We start from the raw sequence: 19929 nt of genomic DNA on the forward strand, positions 1-19929 counted from the left end.
GCCTACATGCAGAGCTGCTTCCTGACTGGAATGTAATTCCTGTTTCCTCCCCGAAGGTCGTTGTCAGGTAGGATAGTGGGCGGGGTTTGGTGGTTCTTCACGCTGATCATCATCTCGTCTTACACGGCGAACCTGGCTGCTTTCCTCACCGTGGAGAGAATGGTGTCTCCCATCGAGAGCGCAGAGGATCTCGCCAAGCAGACGGAGATCGCCTACGGCACGCTGGATGCTGGATCCACCAAGGAGTTCTTCAAGGTACACACACACACACATACACGCACAAATATATACATATTCAGTGGAGTCTATTTAAAGATGATGGACTGCAATACTGCAGATTAGAGACAGACAAGGAAAGAAAGCAAGAAGGTGGTTCTGACTCTCCATCTGTTCCAAAGCTTTTTCCCAGAGAGCAAAAAATTGAGTTTTTTCCTGTTTGGTTGTGTCCACTTTGATCACTGAATGTCGTTGTCATGTCCCACTCCACAGTGGTGACTAGTATGAAGTTCACATGAAAGTAGACACTCAGGACTTCAAGATTTTGCAGTGTTTCAGAAGTATTTCTCTTTTTCCCTAGCCTACTAGGGGTAATATATTCATAGAAAAATATGGAAACGGTTATTTTCTTTCCACACAAATGTTTGTATCTCTGTTGATATCAAAACCATTTCTGCTCTCTGAGATGCTCCAAGTGGCTTGTTTCATCTAAAAAGCAGCTCAAATTTGATCTTCAACCACTAAAATTCTGTGTAAGGTTATCCAACAGAGGGAAAAATACACATCTTACTCTGAAAGCCAACAGAGTCCTGACTCATTTCATATCAGACTCACAGCCAGAACATCATTCATTTCTTTATTCTGATTGAAAACGTCTCATAAATCCATTTCCAATCCACTGGTGGACTGGAACATCAGTGTGCTGGTGAAAAGGGTTCAATCATTTCCATGTTTTTATGCAGACACTCAGAGTTATATATAATATGTTTAATAATAATCGTTCTTCTCTTTATACTGTAATGTTCTGGCAGTGCACTACATCCCACTACATCCAAGCTTTCTGATCAGACACGCTGCACATAATTCAAATGATTGATTAGAGATCTCGCTTCAGTTAAATTTAGTAGTAAGCAATGAAATCATGCTTTGATGAGACATTAAACATCCATTTTTTGCAGTGTGGTATTTCAATAAACAATGGGTGGGGAGGCTCTTTAAAAGTGGTCATCTGGCCAATCAGTAAGCACAGAGACCACAAACTCATTTGGAACACCATCGGCAAAGTGGACATTGATCTGTTTGAGAACTTTTCAAAGAGATAGAGGCTTTGTTCCAGGATGTGTTGGGGAATAACCAGCCAAGTCTACTGCTATATGCCTTCCCACAACCGACTTTCTTTTAGGATGTTATATAACGTGACCCTGAATAGCATCATTCTGGCTGAACAGACCTGGGTTTATCCTGATGTTGATAGTCTGTGCCCACTACCTATCAGCCTGGACCTGCTGTCCTTAGTTGAAGGGGTCAGGTGGCACAGCAGGCCACCATGAAAGATGTTTCTGGAAACTCAGAGTGACCCCAGCATATTGTGTTTGTAAAGGGTAAGAAACAGTGTGCAGAATTTGTTGATGTGGAAAGAACACTGTTTTGATCTGGCTGTGTCTTACTGTTTTTTTGCCACACCGCTTGTATAAGTCAAACTTTTATGACCAGTTGGGAGAGTTGGCATTGGCTTTAGAGGAGTGTGCTGAAACCAGAAGTACAAACATGTCACGATATGTCCAGCTTTCCCACCAAAGATGCCCTGCTCAGATGTAGAACCAATTTTACCTTCATTACTGTCCATTATCTTCTAGTTCCCATTCCCACATAGTATTTAACCATTTTTACCAGTATACTGGTGTTCCAATCCACCAGTGGAATGGAAATGGACTTATGGGATGTTTTCAATGAATGATTTTCTGGCTGTGAGTCTGATATAAAATGAGTCAGGACTTCAGTGTGTTTTAGACATGTGTTTTTTGTTAGATAACCTTCCCAACCTCCCAATTTTAGTGGTTGAGCTGCTTTTTAGATGACCAAGCCCTTTGCAGCATCTCAGAAAGCAGAAATGGGTTTGATATCTATCTATCTATCTATCTATCTATCTATCTATCTATCTATCTATCTATCTATCTAACAATGTAATACAATCTCGTGTGGGACTGCATGATGGTGTAGTTGCTGCTTGTACAACTCGCTCTGGAGCTCTCCACTGGGGTCTGGCCGAACAACCCACTCACCATCTTGGGCTAAAAAACAAGAAGCTGAGAAAGTTCAACCATTGACAACAAAGAATAACACAGTCGTCCTAAGTTTAACTGTGGTGAAAGTCTAATAATAGAATTACCATCGCCCGAGCTGCATGTCAACACCTTCTCATCTCCCAGAGCAGATTTAACAATGACAATAAACCATTAGAAAACATCTCAGAATCCACTTTCAGAGAAAAAAGACGGATTAGGAATGGGAAAATGGGAGATTGTGTCATCGTGGGGATCTTTTATAAGCTGCACACCACACACAGCAAACAGGTTTAGGCTATTAATAACAAACGAAGTCGTTCTGGCAGTCTGGAATGAACGGAATTAGACCAAACAAACATCAGACAAATAACTGAGGACAGGAGAGGGGTCGTAGTCGGGGTAGAGCCGAAACATGTGGAACCCAGGAGGCAGGAAACAGGAAATGCACAGAAGGCCTCCATCACACGAGAATGAAGCGAAAGAGAGAGAGAGAGAGACGGGATAATAGTAAAGGCCATGTAGCATTCACACTCTGGCCAGTGTTTGTTGTTTGCATGTGTGTGTGTATGTGTGTGTGTTTGTGTGTGTGTGTGTGTGATGTTTTATTTAAGGCCATTGCCGCAGAGCCGCAGCCTGGACGTGACTGACATGATTATGGGGTTTCTGCCCGTCACGGTCCACTACTCTCTCTCTCACACACACACACACACACAGACGCAGTGTGCACAGCGGAGATGAAGAATGTGTTGTGTCTTATGGAGTGTGAAAAGACTGAAACTCAGAGACAGCAGGATAAATGACCTTCTGCCACACACATATATACATGCACACACATACTCTCTCTCTCTCTCTCTCTCTCTCTCTCTCTCTCTCCCTCTCCAAGGTCTCTGAGAAGTAACATAGTCTACGACATACACAAACAACAAAGTGTGGAACGGGAAATCTACACACACTGCATACACAATATGTTAATTGCGACAAAATAAAAAAGGCTTATTGGCAAAATACAACAATGGAAATGAACAGAATTGAAATTTTGTTTAGGAAACGCTTATAAATATTTCTGAAGAATTTTAACTCCTTAGCAGTAATAATTTGTAATACACTGAGCTTCGACTCTACGCTTTAGGATAAGTTAAGTTAGGTCTTATGATAGATATTTGTCTTTTTCCACTACTCTGACTTTATTCAACACTACTGGCTCAAAGTTGAGGAGATGTGTGAAAAAGACTAAAACATGAAATTTAAAAGTTTTCCTTCTACAAACTGCTGAGTTTATGAATGATGATCTTATTAGAGAAATAATTAGAAACATCAAGCTGGAGTCATGTGATTTCTAACTTGTGTGAAGGCCTTAATATTACTCTGCTCTTTCATCCATCCATCCATTGTCTATACCCGCTTTATTCCTAATTACGGTCATGGTGATCTGCTGGAGCCTATCCTAGCACACATTAGGCGAAAGGCAGGGGTACACCCTGGACAGGTCACCAGTCCATCACAGGGCCACACATATAGACAGACAAGCACTCACACTCACTCTTATGGGCAATTTAGAATTACCAATCAACCTAATGTACATGTTTTTGGATTGTGGGAGGAAACCGGAGTACCTGGAGTAAACCCACACAGGCACAGGGAGAGGGTCCTTCATCACATTTCAATATCAGTTTAAAGGAAAATTGTGCAAAAGTGCTGTTTAGATGATGCTCTAGTGTTTTTTGTATTTTTTTTTTTGATGGTATTTATTTTTGTACTAACATAATAGATTAAAATGACGGATAATATTGCAGTAAACAGTAGCAAATAGTAAAAAATATGACTAGATTTAGCATTTTGCATTTTCTATATTAATTAATAAGGCAGAAATTACTCGTTTTAACTCGTCTAACTAACCCGTTTTAGTTAGACGATGCGTATGATCGTCCGTCTCCAGTCTGCGCGGACGAGGGGAAGACCCCTTTTCTGATTGGCTGTAAATACCGTGCATGCTCTGGCTCCAATTTTCACCCATTTTGAGCTGAAAAACACATTGAGAGTGAATTTTCTGTGGCCTTGTTGTCCCCTCATATATACACAGTCGTACTTTTATTCGTTTGTTTGTATAATGCATGTGATTGAATACAACAAGCCAGAATGTTGGATCTGCTACACAATCCACCAGGATCTCCTGACGATTGCTGAACCATAACACTGTGTTTCTGATTATTAAGCTCTGGCTCCTGTCTGTCGCCCCTCTAGAGGTCTAAGATTGCGGTTTATGAGAAGATGTGGTCGTACATGAAGTCGGCCGAGCCGTCCGTTTTCACCAAGACGACTGCAGAGGGCGTGTCCCGGGTGCGCAGGTCGAAGGGGAAGTACGCCTTCCTGCTGGAGTCCACCATGAACGAGTACACAGAGCAAAGGAAGCCGTGCGACACCATGAAGGTCGGAGGGAACCTTGACTCCAAAGGCTACGGCATCGCCACACCCAAGGGCTCACAGCTAAGGTGGGTGGAGTATTATAACATCCAGCCAATCACAGAGCTGTTATAGTATTCCACCCACCCTGGTGGCCCTGCCCACTTTCTTTCTCTCTTCTTCTTTCTCTTTTTTCTCACATTGCTATAACACCAGCCACTCACAGCGATGTTATAGCATTACAGCACTGACCAATCACTGGCTCTCTTTCCCTGTTACAGTATCATAGCCCCGCCTTCATTATCTCGCTTCATCTACTCTTTCATTTTTTTTCCCTCTGTCTGTCTTGCTGTCTTTCAAAGGTCTGCGTTTCAGGGACGTTACCCTAGAAGCAAGTGTGTGTGTGTGTGTGTGTGTGTGTTTGCATCGTGCACTTTTCTTTACAGAATCAAAACCCAGACAACTGCTAGCCATTTATCTCTCTCTCTTTTTCACTTTCTTTCCCACACACACACACACTAACACACACACACAGTCTATCTTTATTTCTTACTCACTTGCTCTCCCTCTCTCTCTGTTTTTCTGTCTGAGTATCTGTACATTTCTTTCTAACTCTCTCTCTCTCTCTCTCCTTCTCTCTCTCACAGACACACACACTCTCTCTCTCTCTCTCTCTCTCTCTCTCTCTCTCTCTCTCTCTGTGCATGCAGTGTAATAAAAATGATTAATGTTGTACAGTGCGTGCAGTAACACTAAAGTGTAGTCACATCGCCCCCTGGTGGTGATTATAATCTAATGCCGCAAAGAGCAAAAGGCAAAATCCACAGGAAGCAGTTAATTGTTATTTAAACAGCGCTAACTTAGATCAGGATTCAAGACATCAGACGTCTTGTCATGTTACAGAGAAACCACAGAATGAAACCCAGAGCTAAAACTGGAGACTCCTTCCATAAATGTTACACATTTTACACGTCACACAGGAGCAACAAATAAAAACTAGCATGGTACCTTATTCCACGTTAGATTTCTACTCATCCATTGAGTCAGATTATCTTACTGACGATTTAAAACTTACAAACTTTTGAGATGCACGACTTCAAAGTATTCACCTCACAACTCCTCTTTTAGCCCGCTAGCATCTCTCTCTTCTCTTCTTCTCCCTTCTCTTCTCCTCCCTTCTCTTCTCTTCTCCTCCCTTCTCTTCTATTCTCCTCCCTTCTCTTCTATTCTCCTCCCTTCTCTTCTCTTCTCCTCCCTTCTCTTCTCTTCTTCTCTTATCCTCTCTTCTATTCTATTCTATTCTATTCTATTCTATTCTATTCTATTCTATTCTATTCTCTTTTCTCCTTTACTCTTCTCTTCTGTTCTGTTTACTTCTTTACTCTTCTCTTCTCTTCTCTTCTCTTTGCACCCTTTCTTTCCTCTGGTTAAAAATAAAATAAAAGTCCTGCTTAATCCAATAGAATTTTTTTTCGAGAAAACGACCATTCTGAAATTAACAGCTTTTACAAAAGAAACAAAAACACATATTTACAATTTTTATATTTTAAGCATTTATCAATTTTAACTTTGAAACCCATAAACCTGACATTTTAAATAAGAATATATATCTTTTTTACAATTAACTTATGCATTTTTAGCTGGGTGCTGATGGCTCAGTGGCAGATTTCTTGCCTACCATGCAGAAAACCTGGGTTCGATTCTCAGCCAGTGCCCAAACCCCACCCACTGGATGCAGTGCCAGTCCCCAGCCAGGATAAAATGGGAGGGTTGCGCCAGGGAGGGCATCCGGTGTAAAACCTGTGCCAGTTGGTCCACTGTGGCGACCCTTCTCAGGGAACAGCCGAAAGATCAACAACAACTTATGCATTTTTAACTGGGCTACATAAATCCCATTTTTAATGCAGAATTTTTCCTCCATAAAAACCGTGATTATGAATGATGTTGCTATAGAAACTCTAACATTTTAGAAAATAGCAGAGATGCCGTATAAGTCGTATCACAAACAAGAAAGACACAATAAAGCACCGAATCTGAGATTCTTATTTTTAATATCTTTTAAATATTGTCAGTTTATTCCACTATAAATGCAAATATATGAAGAAGTACGCTGTAAAAAAATATGAGATTCTTTTGGAGGATCTCGCATTTCTATATAACAAACACCAGAACCGTGTGTGTGTGTGTGTGTGTGTGTGTGTTCGGCGACTCCATTATTTCTCAGTGACACCAGGCATTAAACTCAATTTCCCAGCTCCATGGCCTTCGACCTTTCCTGAGCAGATAATAAACACTGTTTATAAACCTTCGGCCTGACCTTTGAACCTGTGAGGTCATCACCACTCCTCCTACTCAATAACATCCTCATACTGTAGCGTCACTCAGTGCCGAAGAAGGAAATCTGCCTCCTCTTCGTCTTTTCTCTTCATTTCACCAGGGCGATCAGGCTGTGGTTGTTTTACTGTAAACCTTTCGGCTGTGTCCCAAACGCTATGATTCATTACTAGGTAGTGTACTTACTAGAATGTCCTGCCCTATTTAATTGATCTCATTAGCCATTTTAACGCTTCAGACTTAACACCGGTCAATACGTTGACCCCTAATTAGCTGACTAGGTTGCAGGGTACAGTCTTTTCCACTTGCTCTAGTATGTGCACTTCTCTCTGAAACAGGTGTTTGGGACACAGCTTTGATCTGTATTCAGTTCCACTTCACTTTCTGCTCTTTCCTCTACTGCCTTCAGCTGTCTCAATAAGTGATGATGAATGTGTTCCTGAACTGAGAATGTGGAGAGAGAGAGCGAGTGAAAGAGAGTGAGAGAGAGAGAGAGAGAAATGGATGTAAGAGCTACCACGGTTTTGACTAACCAAGCTTCCTCCTGCCTTTTTCCTTTTTTTCTATTCCTCCCCTTGCTCGTCTTTTCTCCTCTCGTCCTCTCCTTCTCTCCTGTCTTGCATCTCTCTTTCTCCTTCACCCTCTCTGTCTGCTCCTATCCTTCGTTTTTCCTTCATCTCTCTCTCTCTTTCTAATTTCCTCTTCATTCCCGCATCCCTTTCCCCTATCTTCCTCTCTCCTCTCCATTCTTCATTCTTCTTCTTCCTTTTTCCATCCCGTTTTTTTCCTCTTCCAATGTCTCTCATTTCTTCACTCTCACACGTTCCTATTTTTCTGACATCCTCCTGTCTTTCACCTTTATCACCCTCTTTCTCCCGTCTCGTATGTAAGCGTCACCCTGAACCCCCCCCTTCCCTTACCGTGTGTGTATGTGTGTGTGTGTGGTGTGTTAATGTGTGTGTGTGTGTGTGTGTAACTGAAGAAACGCTGTGAACCTGGCTGTGCTAAAGCTGAATGAACAAGGCCTGTTGGACAAATTGAAAAATAAATGGTGGTACGACAAAGGCGAGTGTGGCAGCGGGGGCGGAGACGCTAAGGTTAGCCACCGTTTTGCGCCCAGAAAGAGCGCTAACGGAATAAAACGTGATGTAAAAGAGACTTCTGCCATGATGACAGTATAACACACACAAAAATCAGAACAAGAAATGTCTGTCCAGCCTGAAGGGGGTGCTGACAAACAGCTACATCACACAGTCTGATAGAAATCTAGCTAATAAACACAGTTTGATTAGGTAGCTAACATCAGGTGAACACTGTTAGCTAGCATGTTGGGACACAACCGAGTTTGCTATTGGGTTACTGAAGGCGCCTGGTGAAGCAAGAAGATTTTTCCTGACACCTTTTGAATAGTTTACACATCTAAGGTTACAATATTTCCAAGACTAGTTGTGAAGAAGCTAATCTCATTATCCTTACTTTAAAAGTCACATAAAAGTGTCACAATGACAGATTTGCGTCTGTAGATCAGTGACATGTAGCTACATGTTTAACAAAACATAACATGCCATGTAGCATCACTCGCTGTGTAATATTAGCAAGTTAGGCAGCTACACAGAGCTAACTGTAGTGTAGCGAGGCCGAGAAGCTTGAGAGTGATTGTGAGGAATGAAAGTCATGCTAGAGCAGTGAGCTAGTGATGTTTTATGATGTTCATTCAGGGGATGTATAAAGATTCGATAGCCAGTTGAGCTAGTGATATACAGTTCATGTGGGGGGGGAAAGGCAGTGAAAAACTAGACAAAACAACACAGGGTATATCAACATTTCTCTCAGACGTGTTAGTAAATTAATAGGAGTAATATTTCACATAATGCCACTTAGCATAAAATGCTACCTTTATGAGCTTCTAGAATGTTCAGAAATAAATGAAATGTTTATGCCTGAAACGTGGCAGAACGTGCCTTTTACACAGTGACAGAGCGAAGTTCCACACACACACACACACACACAGACGTCTGTAGCTCCACGAAACAATCTCCACACACACACACATACACACACTCCTAAGAGCCCTGCACACGTGTACTGTGGAACCATCGCTCTGTCACTTCCTGTTTGTGTGTCCTGTTGTGTATAATAACATAAGATAACATGGCGTGTGATGTTATTTATGTTATTCCCCCGGTGAAGAACCCCAGTAAACCTCGCAGTATTGAAACTGAGTGAAGCAGGAGTCTTAGACAAACTGAAAAACAAGTGGTGGTACGATAAGGGCGAGTGTGGACCCAAGGACTCGGGAAGTAAGGTCAGTCTCTGCGACCACAGGAAACAAAAAATAATGTAGATAATGAAAAAAAGTAGATAATGATTTCCTGGGGGAAATGATACACTTGCAAAGAAAGAAAGAAAGAAAGAAAGAAAGAAAGAAAGAAAGAAAGAAAGAAAGAAAGAAAGAAAGAAAGAAAGAAAGAAAGAAAGAAAGAAAGAAAGAAAGAAAGGCTTAGAAGTGACTAATTCATAAAAAGAAGTGTGAATGAGGAAAGAAAAAAGCTATTTAAAAGAAATAAATTAATAAAAGTGAAATAAATAAAAATGAATAAGGATTAAGGAAACGGAAAATGAAAAACATAAAAAATAGAAAATTTAGATGTAAAAGAAAAACCAAATTAGAGAAAGAAAAACTGAAGCTGCTGATTGGCCGGCTGCTGTAACGGCCACTATGACATCATCAGCCGGCAGCTGGAATTCACATTTTTTTGCTAACTTAAAAATAAGGATAAGGAAATAAATAATGATAGAAAGCTAAAGAAAAAGTGTAAGAAATAATAAGAAAGAATAAGAGTAAAGCATGCCAAGTATAAAAGAAAAACAGAATTATATAAATAAATAAATAAATAAATAAATAAATAAATAAATAAATAATAGTGTCTGAGATGAAGCTCATTGGTTGGCTGCTGTAACGTCCACAATGACATCAGCAGCTGGCAGTTAGAATTCAATTTTTTTGCTAACTTAAAAATAAGGATAAGGATAGATGATAGAACGCTATAGAGAAAAATTTAAAGTAATACAGTTCAAGTATAAAAGAAAAACAGAATTATAGAAATAAATAAATAAATAAATAATAGTGTGTGAGATGAAGCTGATTGGTCAGCTGCTGTAACAATGACATCATCAGCTGGCAGTTAGGATTCAAATTTTTTTGCTAACTTTTCATCAGTGCATTTTTCTGTGTGGGGGGGGGATATTACAACTTTTAAATATAAAAAATAAAAAATATAAATAGTTTATATAAATATAAAAAAAAATGTTAGAGATCCGAATCTACTTATAACAAATCTGTGTATTATATGTTGCATGGATTATTAATTGTTTTGTTGAAAGATTGATGTAGTAGTTCAGAAACTCAGATTATGAAACTTTTGCTCCAATTTGATCATCAAAAAAACATTAACTGATAAATGAAAACACTATAAAAATATTAGTATTAGATTAGCATTTAGCATGCAGGGTGTACTTCATTACCTAATTGAAACCTTAATCAACCTACAAAACAGATATGATGTATGTTTATATCAGAGGAATATGAGATTATTTATGTGAATTGTTTGCAGAATAATTAAAAATAATTTAGCATAATTATGTAATTAGCTGATTGAAATGGTAATTACAATAATGTCTTTATGTATTTAAAAAAAAAAAAAAAACAGTAGGTTTTATAACACGTCCCTGACACTCGTCTTTTTCCTTCTCTCCCTCCATTTCCGTGGGACACTCTCAGGATAAGAGCTCTCAGGCGCTGAGCTTGAGCAATGTAGCGGGTGTGTTCTACATCCTGGTGGGCGGGCTCGGCCTCGCCATGCTGGTGGCGCTCGTCGAGTTCTGCTACAAGTCACGGGCGGAAGAGAAGAAACGGGCGGAAGAGTGGAAGCAGAAACAAGCAGAGTCGGCCGAGCTGAACTTCAGTCCGGTGCCGAGCCCGAGCCCGAGCGTGCAGAACTTAGCGACGTACAGAGAAGGTTACAACGTGTACGGCTCGGATGGCATAAAGATCTAGAGGGTGAGGATTACTGACTCTCCCTCAGCAGCCTCTTTCTCTGCTGAGAATATCTTTATATGAATTGTGTAGGTCTTTATGACATCATAATTCTGGTGCGTTCTGACTCCACCTCTCCTTCCCTTTCTCTAGAGTTCGCCTTCACCGAAGCAGTGAGAGTGAGACTCCGGCTGTGGATCACAGGGGAAAAAGGGACCACCTTTATGGATTCCGGCCCCACCCATGCCATGGAGTTTCCATAGCAACCAAAAAAACCTCACGCTGTGCCTTACGTCACACTCCTTCTGCTGACGACGCCATGCTTCCTGCTGAACCGGACTACTCCTTTATGGAATTGTACAGAACTACACAAACATGTACACAAACAGACACTCAGTGCGTCCATGGGAAAAGAGGCGGAGCCGACGCATCAACAGGATTTCTTGACGCCTTAATATTATTACATCTTTACCGAAACCCCACCCACTTACTAAAATGCCCAGAAGACCAGAAAACTGTCCGGCTGAATACAGTTCCTGTGGTATCAACATGTTTCCTTTATTCGGTTATGACACCTAGTCTCCTGAGAACAAGCGCTCTGTCCCAAATGCTAGCATTCAGCCAGTTTAACCCACAGAATTCTCCACAGTGCTCATTTCATGTTTAAGTGTTCGTATGGTGTTATGCACACATTATACATTATATGAGCGTCTATGTGTGTGTGTGTGTGTGTGTGTGTGTGTGTGTTATCCATATGATCATATGTCAGGTTTAAATCTACAACAGCAGTGCTGCGTGTGCTAATCACCCACTCAAACCACTGACTAGCAGACTGTTAGCTAGCAGGAAATCAGCTAGCTGCTGTTTATATAATGACTCTTCTTTGTGATACAGTACATCTGACACGTGTCCCTGATTCTCTGAAGACTTTTATCAAACGCTAGCGTTTGGGATTAATGCAGCTCAGATTATGGTAGCATATTAGCCTTGCTAATTAGCAGTTTATTTACAAGCAGAAAAACACCACTTAGTCCCATAGTTTAATGTTTGCTAATCAATAAATAATGATCAAAAATTAAATTTGTAAAAAAAAAAAAATACAATAAAAATAAGAAATTGGGAACATTCTAACAGGAAGTAGAACACTATGTGCACATACATGCTTTGACCCCGTTACTGTAAATAACTGTAGACACACACGGATCCCACCTGATTTTAGGTAATGACTCATCGCAATAATGAATATAAGACAACACAAAATCTTTTATATGCACACTTGTAAAGAGAAATGAGTGCATAGTATTATAGAGACTTACAAACTAAAAGAGCACCATAATGTGTGTGTGTGTGTGTGTGTGTGTGTGTGTGTGTGTGGGATAGAGAGAGAGAATTCATGCCATTTGTTCTGTCAACACTTGAGCTCTAATACGCTTTTTAAACACTTCCCCTGATTGACTGAATCCACTTGGCCATCTTAAGGACTGTTCCAAATTATCAGCTTCCTTTTTTTCCAAAATGGCAGATGAAGGTAACCCTGTAGACGCTGGTCAGCATCCCAATGGATCCAGATCCAGAGCTAGCGCTTGTCAGGAGGATATTGTTATCGCTAGCACAGCTACAGAGGAGTTTAATAGGGAGACTCTGGTTTCTGGGTTAGCGCCTAAAATCAAACTAGTGAGAAATAGATTTGTTGTTATTTTCTGAAACTTTTCTAAAATAACCTGATTTCTGTAATCATTTGCTGTGATGAACTGTTTGAATATTTGAAATATTCTTCAAATATTTCAAAATCATCCAGTTTAGTGACAGATTGCAATTCATTTGCAAACAGCGTAACACATCTAGTCATAAGTTCCCCCAGTGTTAGCATTAATTTGGTATTAGAATTTAGCAGCCAACTTACAGCAAATTTCAGCTGCATTGTTGTAGCTACTGAAGGGTTACTTTCTACCAGAGGCGGGTCGTGCATTTTACACCTAGGCCTTCACTGGTGTCCTTCCTGAATTAATCCACCTCTATACCATCATTATGACTGCAATCTCCGGAGGACGCAGCATCCGAAATGAGAGGCAGCGAATATAGAAACAATGTATATGTGCGGTTCGCTGCCTCTGACTACTCCAATTATCCAATCAAAGGACGGGAAATTGCTGACGTAATCGTATGCCTGCTAGATGGCCCAGTGACGCCAACTCAACATCTGATTGGTTAATTTAACAATTTAATTGCCGCTTATTTTAAGCCACGGGCGCCTGCACTAAGGCCTTAAGGCAGATTTCCTTCACCCTGGCAACACATGATGTCAGCCACTGGCTGAAATATGATTGGATAAATACTCTTATCATAAATATACACTACTGGAAGCAGCGCAACCAAGAAAAAAGCTATAAAATGTAGAGAATAGACTATTAGGAATAATTTAATACACATTCATGGAAAAATGTATTAAATATATTAAAATGCAAGTCAGTGATTCAGATCACTGCTGTTTAGGCCAGCAGAGAAGGCCTTGCTGGCCCTGACGGTCCGCCAATGCTCTCTACACACTCCTCCCATTATACTACAAGTGTACACTTCAAGTGGCCTAGTTCATTCATGCTTTAGATTCATGAGGCGAAGTGCCTGGAAAAAGTGTATTGCGGCATTGTGTATGTCCACACCCTAAAGAAAAGTTTGTTCTTTCTGTTTGTTTGGTTAGTTTTTCATTTTGCATTTGGTTTTATTTCATCGTTTGCTCAAGAGATATAAATAAAGATGAGTTTGAGTAATAAAACACATTTTTTGCTGGTGTTAATGACATGAACATTTTGTTATCAATGTAAAAAAAAATCTGATATGCCTGGGTTTTGCTGTCTAGCTCTGTGACTTTTAGTCGAATGTCGTAGCGGCAGTCGCTGTGAGATTTTAGTAAATCTGCCAGAACTTAGCGATTAGCGCCTGACCACAGATTTTATCTCACAATTGAAGAATTCTTTTTAACAAGCGTTTTTAGTCTGCAATAACAAACTTGGGCAGACATTTACTTAAAAAGCCGGCTTTGTATGCTGCCATGTTCATGTTTCAAGTCTCTGGTAATGTAAGGCAAAGATCCGGTGGTGTGAAAGCAAGGTGAGCAAGTTAAGTTGGCTAATTAGCTATGTGTTAGCTAACTAGCACTAGCACTGCTCGGCTGGTCCCACCATCTCTCCGGGTAAGAGGTAGGTATACATCTAGACTCTTCTCTGTTCTGGCACTGAGGCGGTGGAACAAACTTCCCCTAGATGTCCGAACAGTCTTCAAACAACGGCTGAAGACCTACCTCTTCCTGAAGCACCTTTCCCTGTTCCCTGTTTATAGGCTGATGGTATGCTAAGTCTGTGACCTGTTGAACCAGTGTTAATGTATTCAGTGATAGAGACGTGAAGCACTTTTGTAAGTCACTCTGGATAAGAGAGTCTGCCAAATGCCAGAAATGTAAATGTGTTTAAAAAGTGTAAAATGTCTAGCTTGTTAGTTATTTGTTTTCTAATATAAACAATTTTGGGGGAAAAAACAAAGTTTTGTTTTCTACACTTTTATTTTAATCCTTCCTTCGTATAATATGGTAGACGTGTAAATAACACTGCAGTATAAACCCACGTTAACAGAGAAGCCCTTCAAAGCGCGGGAACTGAAATTCAAACGTAAACAGTCATAACGGTTTGGAACGCCGCCGCCTTGGCATGCTCCTCGCGAGCTACAGTGCACTAGTCAGTCATTGAAGGTTTAGATTGGAACGCGCTCGCGGTTTCGTCCCGCCCCTTTACAGAAACGCTTCCGGGAGTGATACTGCGCGTGCGCAAACAGACACGAGCTTTTATCCTTCTGCACTTTTGGACCGGTCCAGAAAAAACGGATTTAGTCACGTGTATTTTATGTAAATATAATATACATATATATATATATGGGCTGTTATTAGAGTAGCTCTGTCATTTAAAATGCACACGTGACTGGAAACAACAGACTTTAATACCTGAGCGCGTGCAGAACTCCGTGATGAAGGATTGCTGTGTTAGTTCGGGAGACAGGACATAAACAACCGAACGCTCGCGCCCTCGACTTTGAGCTGGCTGATGGAGGGCGCGCGCTGGGCGTTCCGGTGCGGCGCGTGGAGCCCCAGCCGGTCAGAGTGGCTGCTGGCCGCGCGCTGTATACAACCGGAGGAGAGAGAACGGATCGGTCAGTTCGTGTTTGCCAAAGACGCCAAAGCAGCAATAGTGAGTGTGTGTGTGTTTAACTATATGTCTGTCCATCCGTTCATCTGTCTTTCTGTCTGTTTATTTATCTTTCTCTTTGTTTGTCTATCTCTTTTATTATTAAACTATCTATCTATCTACCAGTTTATCTGTCTGTCGGTCTGTTGATCTGTCCATCTGTCTACCAGCTTACAATAATAAGGTGGTATTGATGGTGTGTGTGTGTGTTTAACTATATCTGCCTATCTGTCCATTTGTCTTTCTGTCTGTTTATTTATCTTTCTCTTTGTCTGTCTCTTATTATTAAATTATCTGTCTGTCTGTTTATCTGTCTGTCTGTCTACCAGCTTATAGTAATAAGCAAGGTGGTATTAATGGTGTGTGTGTGTGTGTGTGTGTGTGTGTGTGTGTGTGTAGGCTGGTCGTCTGCTGATCAGGAAGCTGGTGTGTGTAAAGATGGGTCTGCCCTGGAACGGGTTCCGCTTGGACCGGTCTCCCCGAGGGAAGCCCTACCTGGCCCACGCCTCCTCTGACTCAGGCTCCGCCCCCTTGAGTTTCAACATCTCCCATCAGGGTGACTTTGCCGTGCTGGCGGCCGAACGCGGGAGGCAGGTGGGAGTGGACGTGATGAAGACCGTCAGACCAGGTAACAGTGAGACCTCAGGTAGAACAGAGGCAATCAGGAGGCAATATTATACTTTTATTATTAACTTTATTGCTTCAGATTTGTTTTTGTTTATTTCTGGACATTATCTGTGTAACCCAAACTGCCCTCTTGTCTCAGTACCTACTGTAAGACTCCTTGTAGTTCCTAGTATAGCACTACTGGAGATGACAGAAACAGAGCGACCTGGATAAGTGTCCACTGAGAATAAAACTAATTACATTATGGGACTGATATCACTTTTAGGACATGTGCATTGTTCATTTTTTATTTTTAATTATAAAATTGACAGATAATTAAAAACCACATGGAAGTAGACAGTAAATTATGTCCATCTGTTCAGAGTCCATTATCTCCATCAAGCGAAAAAGTTGAGTAAAAGTTGGACATTAACAAAATTCAGGATTAAGGGTGAAACAGTTTTCTAAAAGTAGCAAGTGTTTAGAGTAGCCTGAATGATGAAACATGAAGACGATTCTTCTATTTTATTATATTTTTAATTTACATTTTATTAATGGTTATGTGAAACCATGCTCTAGTTATTAATAATAATAATAATAATAATAATATTATTGATTTGAAATTTAATTAATAAATTGCAGTCCCACTAGTGACCACTGGGTGTCAGCGTCAGCCTACGGTGTCTCATTTTAATCAACCTCGCCAGATACTATTTACTTCATATATTTCCTTTATAAGGAAAGTGAACACTGCTGATTCTTGTGTGTGTGTGTGTGTGTCAGGCAGCAGCTCCGTGCAGGACTTCTTCCGCATTATGAAGCGTCAGTTCACTGAGTTCGAATGGCGCACCATCACGTCCTCACAGTCCGACTGGGACCAGCTGCACCTCTTCTACAGACACTGGGTAACCATGGCAACACACAAACAACAGTCAGTGTTGCTCCTTTCTTTATCCTTAATTAACCATTTGTTAACCTCTAGTTACATTTGCTTTGTGCAGCGAATTGAAGTTCAGTCCGAAATGTGGTGACAGCAAAAATAAATAAATAAATAAATGAAATACAGCAGCAGGTAAATGAGATGTGGCTTGATGGCTGAGTGAAAGAGAGAAAGACAGTGAGAGAGGGGGAGGATGTGGACTCTAATGATTCTCCTACCGGAGCTGTGCAGTTCCACTAGTGGCCACTGGGGGTCAGTGTGAATCCAGTGTTGCATTTCTTTCGGTGGCTAGCTTAGCTAATGCTGGTGAACTGCTAACATTGGTCATCGTCGTCAGTGTCATCAGTGACGACTGACAGTAACACCTCAGGTACCTCACATCAGACAGCTACGGCTGGATTAGTAAAGATACTCCTAGCTGAGCAGCGCATTTCCACCTGAGGCCACTTGGTGTCACTGTAAGTGCATTTTATCATTTTAGAAAAACTGCTACAGTTACGCGTGTGGTTAGTGTCATATGAGGTTTTCCGTGAGTGGCTTCTACTATACAACAGCAGGAAAAGTACAAGAGGAAAAGAAAACAATAGACAGGTTTTTTTTAAAGAATGAGTAGAAACCATGGGTAACTGTTTGTGTGTGTGTGTGTGTGTGTGCAAAAATGTGTTACATGCTGATTGTTCTCATGCTGATCACTGTTGCCATGGTAATGTAATATCATCACTCTCACACATGACTCAGTGATGGGAGTGTGGTGTTGTCTCTTTCTCTCTCTGTCACAAACACACACACACACACACACACACACACACACACACACATACACACACATACATACATATGCCTCAACCTATTGATCACAAAGTCTTGTATTCAGACTGTGTGTGTGTGTGTGTTAGGCTCTGAAGGAGAGCTTCATTAAAGCAATTGGCTCAGGGCTTGGCTTCGACTTGCAGAGGGTGGAGTTTCACATTTCGCCCAATCAGATGCAGGAGGGGCGTGTCTTCTGCCAGACCAAAATGCACCTGGACCAGGAGGAAGAGGAGGATTGGACATTTCAGGTGAGAAGAGAGAGAGAAAGAGTGTGTGTGTGTGTGTGTTTGAGAGAGAGATAAGAGGTGATTGAAGAGACGGAGAGTGAGACTGTGATAAGAGGTGATGGATGAAGTAGGACAATGTCCTTTTATCATGAAGAGCATGTGAAATTTTTAGCTCTCTCTCTCTCACACACACACACACACACCGTATGTAGGAATGATGAAGTGCAGTCTGTGTGTCAGTCTGAGGAATTTTATGTCCCCATTAACTCTGTGCCATCACTTGAGCTGTCAATCATCTAGTGACCCTGCCCCCTTGTGACAGCTCATGAATATTAAATAAGCATCTTATCCAGTTTCAGTTCAGTATGTAATATAGGAGTGAAGGACAGCACTAACGTACAAATACACACACACACACACACACACAACCTTTCCCAGACCATCAACCACTCTGAGATCTGGTTTGTTTCTGTTTTCTCTCCTAACAGTCTTTTTGATCTGTGTGTGTGTGAAAGAGGGGAAGAGAGAGAGAGAGGAAGAGAAGGAGAGAGAGGTCGTGTGAATGTGACACACTGCACTCTTTAATCCATCTTTCATGAAAACAAGAGAAAACATCAGCTTTCCTCTCATCCATCTCCTGCTGTGAAATTCCCCTCTGTCTGATAGGAAGCACGTCCACATCCTTTTCTCTCTCTCTCTCTCTCTCTCTCTCTCTCTCTCTCTCTCTCTCTCTCCTTCTAATCCCAACCATCATATTTGTGGATTGGAGAGATGGCATACTTTCTTTCTCTTTTCTCTGTGACAAAGGCAGTAGTCAGTCGGAGACTTCAGAATGAGCAAATTACAGAAAATAAGTGTTAAAAAGTTTGACACTATCTAATCTGTACAGTAAAGGTGCAACCGAAGATGAAGGAGTATTTCGTTTTACACTAGTAAGGAGACTTGACAACACTGCCATAGCTTCTCTAGAGTGGTTCAAAGCCCAGTAGAAATGACCGAGCCATCTATCAGACTGAGAATCTGTGATCGTGGATTCCATCCGATCTGAGATCAGGATCCAGATGTTCAGCCATGATCCAGAAAAACCACAGATTACAGCTGTAACTGTAACTGCAGCCTGATGTGGTTCCTCTTTTGACATGGGGGGTGAATACTTACACAACCAACAAGTGACTGTTTTTTTGGCACTTTCAAATACAAGAGATATCGTTTAAGCAAATGATTCAAGTTGCAGAATGTAAATGCAAGGATTTAAGCATAAATATTGGCACCTCTGAAGTTCAGGTGGTTAGGACGCAGTTTGTTATTCCGAGCTGATTTTACCCTTCTGTCTTCTGCAGGAGTGTTTATTGGACGAACACCATCACGTTGCCGTGGCGCTGGGAAAACCTGACGGCTCCGTCCCGAGCGTGAGTGCAGGCTGCTAGAGCGGGTGTTGTTTTAGATGAGAGCAGTCTCAGTTCACATGGGAATTTTTTTTATGTGTTCTCACAGGATGCTGGGAATCCTGCAGAGGCCACATCTCTTGGGTTCACCGTACTGAGCTTCAGTGAGCTGATGAAAGAGGCCACGCCCCTTTCAGACGAAGACCCCGCCCACTGGGAGAGTTTCAGGAGGAAACAGGAAGCACCGCTGCGGCAGAGCGAAGGATAAGCGGTGTATAAATGTTTGATTTCATATGGTGATGGTGTAGAGAAGTGATGTATTTCTGCATCACACCCTAGGTGTGTGTATATAATAAACCAGGCTGCTCAGTAGCATGTTTCTCATCTTGTTTCTTCCTTTCTCTCTCTCTCTCTCTCCATCTGTCTCACTCAGTCTCTCTTTCTTTTGTTGCCTCCTTTTGACATTTAAGCAAAAAAAAAACTGTGCTGTGTGTTTTTCTCTGTTGACTTTTAGTGCCATTGTGTTTCTCTTTTAACGCACACACACACACACACACTGGGTGCATGTAGACATGAGAGAGAATGAGAAAGACGCACACACAATCGCACAAAGACTAGAGTGCACAAATGGGGGGGTCCCACCATGATGGTAAAGTGTGTGTGTGTGTATTTTCCCA

At 41.3% G+C, this 19929-nt stretch overlaps 2 protein-coding genes across 7 annotated transcripts in view; both read left to right on the forward strand.

Annotated features, from left to right (window-relative positions):
* gria4a (glutamate receptor, ionotropic, AMPA 4a) overlaps positions 1–13833 on the forward strand; it is a 58610-nt gene extending 44777 nt beyond the window's left edge. The window contains exons 12-16 of one of the 6 annotated variants that reach the window (XR_009207018.1): positions 57–255; positions 4524–4771; positions 7999–8113; positions 9207–9321; positions 10798–10936. Coding sequence is in view for 4 of the 6 variants with exons in the window: in XM_058414196.1 (XP_058270179.1) it covers positions 57–255; positions 4524–4771; positions 7999–8113; positions 10798–11073 (838 nt within the window). In the remaining 2 variants the exon portion in view is untranslated. Of the gene's footprint in view, positions 1–56; positions 256–4523; positions 4772–7998; positions 9322–10797; positions 11077–11201 lie in introns of those variants that run through there. The other 5 variants (XM_058414199.1, XM_058414196.1, XM_058414194.1 and 2 more) reach the window with 5 other exon arrangements.
* A 1020-nt stretch (positions 13834–14853) lies between these two features.
* Positions 14854–19624, forward strand: aasdhppt (aminoadipate-semialdehyde dehydrogenase-phosphopantetheinyl transferase). The gene is made up of 6 exons (XM_058412986.1): positions 14854–15287; positions 15684–15912; positions 16674–16795; positions 17727–17888; positions 19208–19276; positions 19362–19624. The coding sequence occupies exons 1-6, from the start codon at positions 15144–15146 to the stop codon at positions 19518–19520; spliced, it is 885 nt and encodes a 294-aa protein (XP_058268969.1). The 5' UTR covers positions 14854–15143; the 3' UTR covers positions 19521–19624.
* Positions 19625–19929: the final 305 nt, after the last annotated feature.

This window comes from Hemibagrus wyckioides, linkage group LG17 (assembly GCF_019097595.1).
Source record: "Hemibagrus wyckioides isolate EC202008001 linkage group LG17, SWU_Hwy_1.0, whole genome shotgun sequence".
Taxonomy (NCBI): domain Eukaryota; kingdom Metazoa; phylum Chordata; class Actinopteri; order Siluriformes; family Bagridae; genus Hemibagrus; species Hemibagrus wyckioides.

Coding starts and splice junctions, on each gene's coding strand:
- aasdhppt (XM_058412986.1), top strand. CDS start 15,144: ATGGAGGGCGCGCGCTGGGCGTTCCGGTGCGGCGCGTGGAGCCCCAGC. Junction 15,288..15,683: donor AAGACGCCAAAGCAGCAATA/GTGAGTGTGTGT, acceptor GTGTGTGTGTAG/GCTGGTCGTCTGCTGATCAG. Junction 15,913..16,673: donor GATGAAGACCGTCAGACCAG/GTAACAGTGAGA, acceptor TGTGTGTGTCAG/GCAGCAGCTCCGTGCAGGAC.